This window comes from Zeugodacus cucurbitae, chromosome 3 (genome assembly GCF_028554725.1).
Source record: "Zeugodacus cucurbitae isolate PBARC_wt_2022May chromosome 3, idZeuCucr1.2, whole genome shotgun sequence".
NCBI lineage: Eukaryota > Metazoa > Arthropoda > Insecta > Diptera > Tephritidae > Zeugodacus > Zeugodacus cucurbitae.
Genome location: NC_071668.1, coordinates 357,259 through 368,044, shown reverse-complemented (window position 1 = coordinate 368,044; position 10,786 = coordinate 357,259). Strand labels below are relative to the sequence as shown.

Below are 10,786 nucleotides of genomic sequence, written 5' to 3'. Positions count from 1 at the left end.
TGCAGAACAAGCCAACCAGCTCTCTTATAGACATTCGAAGTACTCGCAGCTTGTATTTCCAACGTTCGTTTGCTCGTGAAGCAATACCAACACTTCCTCCGGTCAATAACATTTCGTGCTCTCACATTTCAATTTCACTGTTTTATACGGCTTGCTTTATACGAGTACTCGGTGGGTATTTTTGTGCTCACGTCCTCTTCTCTGACTCATTCATTTTTGTTACAAAGAGTCGCCCCTATCAGCATTGAGCAGTAACATATTAGTATGCTCAAGAATTGTAATTTTTAGCCACAAGAGAATAGTGCAACTTGCAATTAGTGCCTACGAAATGCAGCTTAAAATCTTAATATATGGACATTTGCATATATACATGTGTTTGACACAGTATATGTACATACATATGTACTTATGTATTATTCAAATCGCCAAACACTTAACCCCCTTAGATATTTGTAGTTATTTGTAGTATGTACATATGTATATGTATATGGTATGGTAGGTATGTTAGGAGAAAAGAACATTCGCTACAGGCAGGATCACAACAACAAGTACAATAAATAGAGATTAAACGAATCTTTCAGAAATTTGTAAACATATGAATGTTTTTCAATCCTTTATACTCCTTTCAAAATACAAACCCTTTCAAACATAATAATTTCGATGTCAATTAAATTAACTTGGTTTAGGAACTCATTTTCATTTAAACTTTGAATAAAGATTTTACAGGATATTTAGAAAATATTTAACTTAATTCTAATTCTTGACCCAGTCCTCACAATTAAATTTGTGTGCACACTATAGGAATTTGAGAAAAGCATATACGTATGTATTATGTACAAATTATATTCAGAATAAAAGCCGCACTTAAAGTAACAAAAAAGGATCAATAATAGCCCAGACAAATTAAAATATTTAATTTTCTGCTCACGCACTCTTTACTCAGATGTCATCCCACATTCAACTTTTTGAGCGTGCGTTCGCCATCGGCGCTACCTGACTATAGTCGCGTAGTTGTGTACTTTTCATTGATACTCCAATAGGTAGTGTTGTAATTCGTATGGCATCCTATATATAGCAGCATTTCGAAAGCAAAAAAAATCCTACAAAATATTTATGCACCTAACATACATATGTACATATGTACTTACAGTCAGTGCTAACGCTTTTATCTAAACAGATGGAGAGTGAAAGCTATTTGGACAACTACAAAAAATAACAGAATATCGGTAAATTTCACAAATATTCTAAAGAAATTCAGAGAAAATCTTTTCCTTAAAACTAAAGTGGTAAGTATGAATTAGTTGTCATCGAAGTCATCGAACTGAATGTCCAGGAAACAAGCTGTTTCGATGGGGTCAGAACAAAGGAAAGGGTTTATTAATTCCCCTAGCTCAATATAGATTGTTTACCCTAAACTTAATAAAGTATGTTTTTAGATTTAGATTTCTTTTCGATTTTCAAGAAGAAATAAAGCGCGTTTAATTTAATAAATACCAGTCGAGAAGTAAATAGCAGTAATTGGGGCCGCATGTTAGCAATAAGTTGTTCCGGAGTATGTCTGTTCATATGAAATTTAATACTAAAATAAGTATAAACAAGTAAGGAAAGGCTAAGTTCGGGTGCAACCGCATATTTTATACTCTCGCAATTTATTTATGTAATTTTATTAAGATAACACACAATTTGACCCATATATTCGGCATAAAGTCCAATAGAATAACGAAAATCATCATATATGGTATATGAGGGCTGATGTAATTCCTAAACCGTTTTCACTCATTTTCCCCATCAAGCTACACTATATCCAAGACTGCTCACTTAATTTTGCTAAGATATCTCACATATTAACCGATATATGCGGAATAAAGCCAGCACATAATTTGGTATATGGGAGCTAGGGAAAGTTCTGATCCGATTTTAATCATTTTTGGAACAGAGACACACAATTAGGAGAAAAAATGTCCTCTGAATTAAATTAAAATATCTGAAAGATTTGCCGATATTTTAGGTGAAAAATTACCCTTAGGCACTGAGTTCTTCAAGTAGATATCCGGGGCCTTGAAAAGTTATAGTCTGATTTCGAAAATTTTATAAATTTTATGTTATAAAGTGAACGAATCAGATGGAATTCAAAATTGAGTTATATGGGAAGTTGGTGTGATTGTGAACCGATTAAGGGTGTCAAGAAAATATTATAGTAGTTCCTGAGATATGGTTTTTGACCCATAAGTGGGCGAAGCCACGCCCATTTTCCATTTTGTAAAAAAATGTGAGTGCAGCTTCCATCTGCCATTTCTGATTTAGAATTTAGTGTTTCTGACGTTTTTCGTTAACCCACTTTCAGCAATTTTCAGCCTAACCTTTGTATGGGAGGTGGGCGCGGATATTATCCGATTTCTTTTATTTTTGGACTGTATAAGGAAATGGCTAAAAGAAATGACTGCAGAAAGTTTGGTTTATACAGTTTTTTTGGTAGATTGCAAGATATAAAATTACATCCAAATGTGGCACTCCCTAGTGCGATCTTTTGTACCAAATTTTATTTTCATAACTTAATTTATGGCTTAGTTATGACACATTATGTGTTTTCGGTTGGAAAGCAATCTCCTGTCACCCAGAGGAATATGAGTTCCACGTTTCATTAAGATATCTCAATTTTTACGGACGGACAGACATCCGGATTTCAACTTCACTCGTGATCCTTATCATTTATATATACATATATAACCCCATATCTAACTCTTTTATTTCTAGGTGATACAAACAACCGTTATGTGAACAAAACTATAATACTCTGTGCAACATGTTGTTCTTTTGTATCAAAAAGTAGTTCAACTGTTTTTGACTTTATTAAAATAACCAACTGTAAGTAGCAAATTCACTTTTCTCGAATATGGATTGCAGCACCACTACCCTTCGTATCGTTCCAGTTGTTGACTGAAGAATTCGACAAATCCAAGAGATCGAGATACAAATATTTTTTTTTACTTGCCCAAGGATGCATTTAAGTTAAGCGAAGAAATTTGATATATGACTTCTTTGTATTATTATTATTAATAGTCATATACATTTGTTTTTACATCAATAAAAAGAGCTTAATTAAAGTTCTTCGAAATATTAAAATTAGTTCAATAAAGAATGTTAATAGATAAGTGGATAATTTAATTATTTTGCTTTACTCTTCATTACTTTACCAACCTTTAACAAGAATAAAATTAGAGTTTCCCCTCACGTATTTTGTTCAGTGTATTTTTACCCATTAGATTGGTAACTAATTTTGCTAGTCCTGGATAACGACTCGCATGTGCCAAAAAATTTACTGGAAATAAACCACACCAAGATAGGTCTAATTTATTTACAATCATTGTAGCAAACAATGTGCCACATCTCTCCACTGTCATTCGTTTTTGACCTTTTGTGCTTTTTCCATACATTTGTTCTGGGTCGGCAGTGAATGCTTCCTTGAGGAAATCTGTAGCGATGGGTCCTGGGCAAAATATGCTGACATCAATGCCACGTTGTTCAATACGAAGAGCGTTCAGATATGCATTAATAGCCGATTTTGCTGCACAGTAAGTGGATGAAAAAGGGACAGGGGCCAAACCAGCAATACTTGATGTAGTCACAATATGACCTCGCCTATTAGGCTGCTCCAAGAAGTAACGGACAACAATTCGTGAAAGATTGACAACTGAAAAAACATCTAATTCAAAGAGGTCTCGATCAACTTGAACTTGTATATCTTCCCAGCTTGCTCGTTGTGAACGTCCTGCATTATTGACTAAAATATTCAAATGTCCAAAATGTTTTATTACTCTCTCAAAGTAATATTCATGTTTGGAAACATTCAAAACATCCATTGGCATTACAAGTATGTCATCTTCAGATAATAAACCATTAGCACGATCCAGGCAATCTTTCTTCAGCAATTCCAACAAGTTTTCTCGTCTAGCAGAAATTACCAGCCGTACTCCATGCTTAGCCAATATAAGGGCCAGTGCTTTGCCAATACCAGATGAAGCTCCCGTCACCCACACAACTTGACCGCGCATTGATGAAATAGGCAAACCAAAATATGTATTGTACCAAAGTTCGACATTGCAATCCAAAATTAACCAAAGAATAAAATAAATAAAATAGTAACTAATTAAAAGTATGAACAAAAACTCCAAAAATGTCATCGCCGTTTAGTATCGAATTTCCGATTAAAAGAATACTTAAAATTTAATATTTTCTTTGGCCTTTGTCAGCGAATATTTAATATATATTATACATTTATAACTGTGTGTTTATAACAATTGTAGATCAGAATGTGAATTGTGATCAGAAACTTTAGACTACATCATACAGGGAAACTTTTATTGCTCATCACCGGCAATTTCTCCTTTGATGTTGCCAAATTAATATATGTATGTACAGCTCATATGCGACTGTGTTAAAATGGCACAATGTTGCACAAAATTTAAAAATGAAACATGGATAATCTTGATTTATGCAAACATTTTGAATGAGGCGTACAGGAAGCAAAACATTTGATAATATTTTATAAGCATTTCAGTTGGTATCCTAAAGAGAGTGATCTCTCTTACGAGCAACAAAAGTTTATCTGTATAAACTTAGTCTTATGAATTCACAATTGATATCAGCTGTAAACAAATGTGGCATTGAGTTGACAATTAAAAATAGTGAGGTAGATTAAATTATATTAATTTGGTTTTTTAGCATTTCTTTTGACGCAATTGCCTTCCTGTTTTTAATTCATTTGTTACAGCAATAATTTTACAATAATGAAGATTTCACGTTTCAAAAAGGCACATAAAACGTTATCATTTTTTGCAACAAATTTTGAATACCGAGAGCCATACCAGATTTTAATAGATGCCACTTTTTGCCAGTTAGCCCTACAAGTAAGGCCGCCTTTTAATGGTACACGAATTTACAATAATTATATGCTTTGTCATTTTCAGAATAAAGTTATAATCGAAGAACAAATTAAAAAATATTTTCAGTCAACTATAAAATTAATAACTACTCAATGTGTAATACTGGAAGCGGAATCTCTGGGAAGTCCACTGGCTGGAGCTACTATGATTGTGAAACAATTTCATGTGCACAAATGTGGCCACGAAGGTGCACCTGTACCAGCTTCACAATGTATTAAGTCAATGGTAAGCTTTTTAATTAAACTAGTTTGGAATAAATGCATAACATTTAACAAATATTAACATACAGACAAAAGGTGGGCGTTACATCGTGGCCTCACAGGACCGTAGTTTACAAACTAGCCTTAGAAAAGTGCCCGGTAGAATACTGTTGTATTTGCACAAAGCTACACCCGTTTTAGAAGAGCCCTCCGAAGCATCCAAAAAATATGTTTCCAAAAAATATCAGAAAAGCCTAACCAGTGGCCTCGAAAATCATGTAGAAAATTTAAAGCAAATACAGATTTTACAAAATGAAAAAATGGATAATCGAATCAAACAGCGAAGAGGACCAAAAAATCCAAACCCACTTTCATGTAAAAAGAGCACGAAGCAAAAAGGTAAAACACAAAACAAAATAATTTCAAAAGAAAATAAATTGAGAGGATCAAGTAAAGTGCAAATGAAGAAAAAACGTAAGCGTATAAAAACAACAAATCGTATTAACTCAACATAGCGATATAAAAATATTTAATAAATTGCTACCGTATATCGTACATTTGTACTCAAAATTATGTTATTTTTCTAATTATTCTACTGTAATTTAAGAAATAGGGAGTTTTGTTGATAGTTTAGGAAAATAGTATATTTCCTATGTTCTCACATATTTTGGACATTTCTTCATAAGAGGCGTTTTCTGCTGCTAATATTGCATTTCCAAGTGCTATTGTTTCTCTTTGACTTTTCGCTTTTATCCAGATACGTCCGTTTAGTCCGACAGCGATTTCAAAAGGCATCTCCTTAGTAAGTTCCCGTAATAATGGGCAATTTTCTCGTAAAATCAAGCGTGCTAAGTTTAAACTACAATTCATGACAAATCCATCTGTAAGAACACCGAGTTTGCCTTTTTTTCCACTAGAATTAACACAAACTAATTCCGGCTCCAAATCTCGACTTGCGACAATAAGTCTTCCATAAAGTATATCTCCAGGATTAACGTCCGGACGATTTTTTTTGGTAGCAGACTCAAAAGCCAAATAAGACAATGAAGCTTGATCGTGTGCTCCTATATCTACTCGAAATATATCTCCCGCCTTAGCTGTAACTACACCTATCACAGCTTCGCCTTTTACAGGCACATAGCGTTGTTGATAATTATCTACCCAGTAGGTGTTTGGTTCCCTGTGATGAAGTCTTCCCGCTTTACAAGCAATTACTTGGTCATTCTCTCGTCGTAACCCTGGTCCTAAAATTACTTTTTTACTTTTAGCTAATTCCTCAGCAGTTAAAATCCGATCACCCGGCAAAACAATCTCTGTCATTTTGATTATACCAATTTTTAATGAAATTTAGTAAAATTAAACACGTGAGGCAAGCACCAACAGAATGGATAATAACAATAGTGTTGCCATTTCCAATTAATTTCAAAAAAAAATCATTAACATTAGGAATAAAAAATGCTTCTTTTATCCCTAATTTATTTATAATTCTATAGAATTCGTTTAAAATTATTTGATTAAAAAATGTTTGCTAATATTTGCGTATGAAATAGTGTACGTCAAAATGTTGTATATGACTTCTTACGATTTTAAGATTTATTTTCAGAAGTTCCTGTGTGGTAAAATTGCAATATTGGATTTAGGCTAGAGAGGGTTTTAAAATATCAGCTTCAAAATATTCAAATATTTTTTGCATTTAGTATTTAGTATGTAAAATTTATAACTTCCAACATTTGCACAATGCTAAATGTTTAGCGGTTGTAACAGAACACCCTCCGCATTTATACTTGGGTTAGAAATGTTTGCGGTGCTCACATCGTTGCCATTATCTTTATTCCCAGTTTGTGAAAGGTGTTTAACAAGATCTACCCAATCCCAGCCCCGTGGTTTGTCGCCCTTGTGATCTGTGCGTTCCCATTGACGACGTTTTTGAGCCTTCGTTAATTGTTCTTTTTTTGTTTCCTTCTTTTTGTTGGTGTCTCCACTATCTGAGATTTTTATTGCATTTACTCCAAAAGTATCTAAATCAATTGATGGTGTTGGCGCATGTTCAGGTTGACCGCTAGTAAGTTCATCTTGTCGATCCTTGAGACATTCAAATAGTGTATAGGTCATTCCACATCCTAACCACTGTTCTGCCTCTTCCTCTATTACTCCTTTTATTTTTGTTTTGACATCAAGAATTCTGCATGATATTTTCTTATTATTAACACAATTATATTCACCAATTTACTTACAAATTGCGGTTGTAGAAAGTATCCATATTTATTTTCGGAATTTCATTTGGGTAGGTATCTGTCCACTGAATTTCTACCAAAAACGATTTATAATGGTCATCTTCGCCATACTAAAATCGACATCAGAAATATTACAATATTCGTTCAATTAGAAATTAGAAAAATTGCCTTGTATTGAAAAGTGTTCGCGTCAATTTGCTTAAAGTTTGTATCACCCTCATAAATTGATAGTAACGCTTCTCGCTCATCCGCTAGTTGTTCTTCAAGTTCCGCCATAATAATCTTAACCTAAATTTTACTTTTTAAATTGTTTCCTTTATAAACATTTAAAGTGTTCCAAACAATTTCTAAAAATGTTAAAACATGAAGATAACCAAATAACGAAAGAACAGATGTAAAGTCATAAGAGGTTGCCACAGTTTTATAGCACTATGATTTTGAAGAAATATAAGGCGAAAAATACTTCTGTCTCTTTGCAAAAAAAAATCAGATTATCGTTGCATGCGCGGATAAATTACTTTCAGTTAAATGCTAAAGAACAAAATGTTTAATATTATTTAAAGGACGCCGTACTAAGATCTATCAATAAATACTAAGATCCATAGTCTGAATTTGTTCCAATGTAATCCCTTTAAACTTTGATAGATAACGCAATTTAACGTTGCAAACGATAATTTTTTAAAGTGATATATGCATATCGTATTAAAGGTTGATTCTCTACATCCTACAATGGAAAGGGCTATGTGTAGCAATCTATTAAAATCATTTTCGCTGCTGTGTTAAAATATTAGTACAAATATTTTATTTTTTTATTATTTATAGTGCTTGTTTTAGTGTTTACGAGATATGTGGATTATCACATTCTTAAATTCTAATATCAAATATATCAGCACAACACGGCTTTTATAAAATAAAGTGCAATTCAGTTTGATAATATTATATTTTGAAACAAGATTCGAGATAGATTCAACTTGAGATCAAGCAATAAATTGATCTACAAAACTTAAAATTTTGCATTTTTTTCAATTTATTCACTTTTAATTCCTAATGTACTACGCCTTCTTTTATGCCTTCCAGTCCAATCGATATTCATCAACCATCAGTAAATACTGAGTAGTAATCCAACCTGAAGAGTAATCGATTGATTATTTGTATTAGATGTTTAATTAAATGCATTAATGTATATAGTGTGTATGTATGCTTTATCGCTTACCCTCTTTTTGTGCCAACGTTACGAACTCTTGCCATTTTGACTGAATCTCCCAATATTTGTCTTTGATTTGATTTCGATCTTGCAAATACGATACAGCAAAGAAATACGCTTTTAGTACATCTTGGGGCCGTGCATCGAAATGCAAATATACTCCTATATTTTTATGACTTTCTGCAATAATAAAACGTTCGTGTGGATCAAAAGATGAAATTATGTTTTCAATTGCGTGTGTTGTTTTATGTTCATCAATTAGAGCTCTGATTGATAAACCTATACAAATATTTAGAGACACAGAAACTGTTTGCCCAATAGTTACGCGCTCCATCTTATTAACCTGTAAAGGAATAAATATTTCTATTTATAAATATTTATATGTATATATGAGATTATCATTACCTGTTGAGGTGTTAACATTCGCCCAGATCGGAAATACTCCTCCAAAGCAATTAAATAACGTGACTCATTAAACGTACGTAAACAGACTGCTTTAACTGCTTTTAAGTTTGCATAAAGATGAGTGATGATTATAAATATAAAGACAGTGTACAAAATACTGAAATGTTAAATATTAGATTATTAATAATGAAGAGCATAGTTCATTAAGTTTACCTTTGACTTTTAATAATCGTTAATAAATAAAGACCTACGAATGAAGCTATCAAGTTTACGAATGTCTCTTGGGAACTGTCTTTCGAGGCGACATCAGCTAAGTTTCCTCGAATCGCGTGATGTTGTGTAAGCGCCGCACGAGTTGCACCGCCTAAAAGCAGATCAAAAATAAATAATATTTCTTAAACATATTTTTCTTAATTATAAAAGAATTAAAAATGTATGAAACAAAAACCAACCTGCAACACCCACAATAGCTTTTAGTACAGTTGTGACGCACAATAACTGCGTACTAATAAATTGATATTTTGGAAGCACATATATCTCAATACCCATGGCTAAATCGTTCAGAAAATCCGCTCTTAGGCGCCACTTTTTTGAATCAATATCCAGCTGTGACCCCTTCCACCATGAAAATAAGATACGACCTAAGTGCCCACTCCCGTCTTTTAGAATCCAAGTGACTGTAGCTGAATAAGCAGTTATGTTATCATTTCCCACACCTATTCCTTTAAGAATAGCGTGTGTACATAGTGTACCTGTACATGGTAATTGTTAGCCGAAATTAAATACAGATACCCTCCAATTAGATAGGCAATACAACTGTGAATGTCAAGCAAATTTACTAACCACATATGGTGCTGCAAAATGCTTGTATGGTGTCCCATACTTGATATGATGCGTAATCTTCGCTGACGCTATCGGGATAGCCTTTCGGTAGGAATATTTTCTGCAGTATTCGAAATAGAAAAAATTTCTCTTGTATTAGCAATTTTTCGCCGCGTAAAGGAACGCGAACAATGCTATTTTGATCTGTAAACAAATATGAATAATAAAACAAGAATTGGTAATGTAAATGAATATGAATTAAGTTACCTGCTGGTGTTATATATAGGACCTCCTCTCCTTTAGTACCATATTGTTCACGAAAGTGCACCTTCATTTTCTTCAATTAGGGACAACAATGTTAATTTATTTCACTTGTTCAGTTCACAACACAAGGGGTTTCTGCACTTTGTTAGTAAGTATTTATTTTTGCAAGTTTTGGTACTGTTGAATTTTACATTAATTGTATGATTTTTACGCAAACCATAATATTGGTCTAGATAGGTCTATGTTTATTATGACTAAATCGAATGTTGTTGATGTCCAAACGTATGTAGATATACAAGTTACAACATAATTTCATTCACTATACTTAGCATAAAATAAATAGGTATTTCTTAATATCTAAGATGTTTGTATAACCCTTAATTGACTAGTTGTTATAAACAAATTTGAATGAAACGAAATGCCGATTTATTACAAAGAAAACCACAAAAATAATCAATTTAGCCGTAATTATTTTGTTATTTTCTCCCCTAACTTTGTCTAGACATTCTCTGCATTTCCGTTTGGAGTTTCTCAGAAAAACATCTAAATAGTGTTGCCGTTTAGTTTTTATTTGTAAAAATAAGGCGAATTCATTAAACAGTGTTGTAGAAGGAAATGATCGGGATACGAATTAAAAAATAGTGAATAATCTTTGTAATATAATTTATATAAAAGTACATTTTTGTTTCAAAACTATTTCGGAACACCCTTGAA

At 32.8% G+C, this 10,786-nt stretch overlaps 5 protein-coding genes across 5 annotated transcripts; 1 reads left to right on the top strand and 4 right to left on the bottom strand.

Annotated features, from left to right (window-relative positions):
- Nucleotides 1-3,022: 3,022 nt before the first annotated feature.
- Nucleotides 3,023-4,304, bottom strand: LOC105209625 (dehydrogenase/reductase SDR family member 7). The gene has a single exon (XM_011180128.3). The coding sequence runs from the start codon at nt 4,179-4,181 to the stop codon at nt 3,216-3,218; it is 966 nt and encodes a 321-aa protein (XP_011178430.1). The 5' UTR covers nt 4,182-4,304; the 3' UTR covers nt 3,023-3,215.
- Nucleotides 4,305-4,545: 241 nt separating this feature from the next.
- LOC105209623 (rRNA-processing protein UTP23 homolog) lies at nt 4,546-5,716 on the top strand. Its single transcript, XM_011180126.3, has 4 exons — nt 4,546-4,690; nt 4,772-4,907; nt 4,968-5,168; nt 5,233-5,716. Exons 2-4 carry the CDS (start codon nt 4,788-4,790, stop codon nt 5,656-5,658), a joined length of 747 nt encoding a protein of 248 aa, XP_011178428.1. The 5' UTR covers nt 4,546-4,690; nt 4,772-4,787; the 3' UTR covers nt 5,659-5,716.
- LOC105209624 (exosome complex component RRP40) lies at nt 5,645-6,610 on the bottom strand. The gene has a single exon (XM_011180127.3). The coding sequence runs from the start codon at nt 6,461-6,463 to the stop codon at nt 5,774-5,776; it is 690 nt and encodes a 229-aa protein (XP_011178429.1). The 5' UTR covers nt 6,464-6,610; the 3' UTR covers nt 5,645-5,773.
- Nucleotides 6,611-6,707: 97 nt separating this feature from the next.
- On the bottom strand, nt 6,708-7,755 carry LOC105209622 (RWD domain-containing protein 4). The gene is made up of 3 exons (XM_011180124.3): nt 7,546-7,755; nt 7,378-7,487; nt 6,708-7,325 (listed from the first exon to the last, which is right to left on the bottom strand). Exons 1-3 carry the CDS (start codon nt 7,651-7,653, stop codon nt 6,884-6,886), a joined length of 660 nt encoding a protein of 219 aa, XP_011178426.1. The 5' UTR covers nt 7,654-7,755; the 3' UTR covers nt 6,708-6,883.
- LOC105209621 (RUS family member 1) lies at nt 7,546-10,571 on the bottom strand. The gene is made up of 7 exons (XM_011180123.3): nt 10,076-10,571; nt 9,830-10,012; nt 9,439-9,738; nt 9,200-9,350; nt 8,987-9,143; nt 8,591-8,924; nt 7,546-8,503 (listed from the first exon to the last, which is right to left on the bottom strand). Exons 1-7 carry the CDS (start codon nt 10,140-10,142, stop codon nt 8,442-8,444), a joined length of 1,254 nt encoding a protein of 417 aa, XP_011178425.1. The 5' UTR covers nt 10,143-10,571; the 3' UTR covers nt 7,546-8,441.
- Nucleotides 10,572-10,786: the final 215 nt, after the last annotated feature.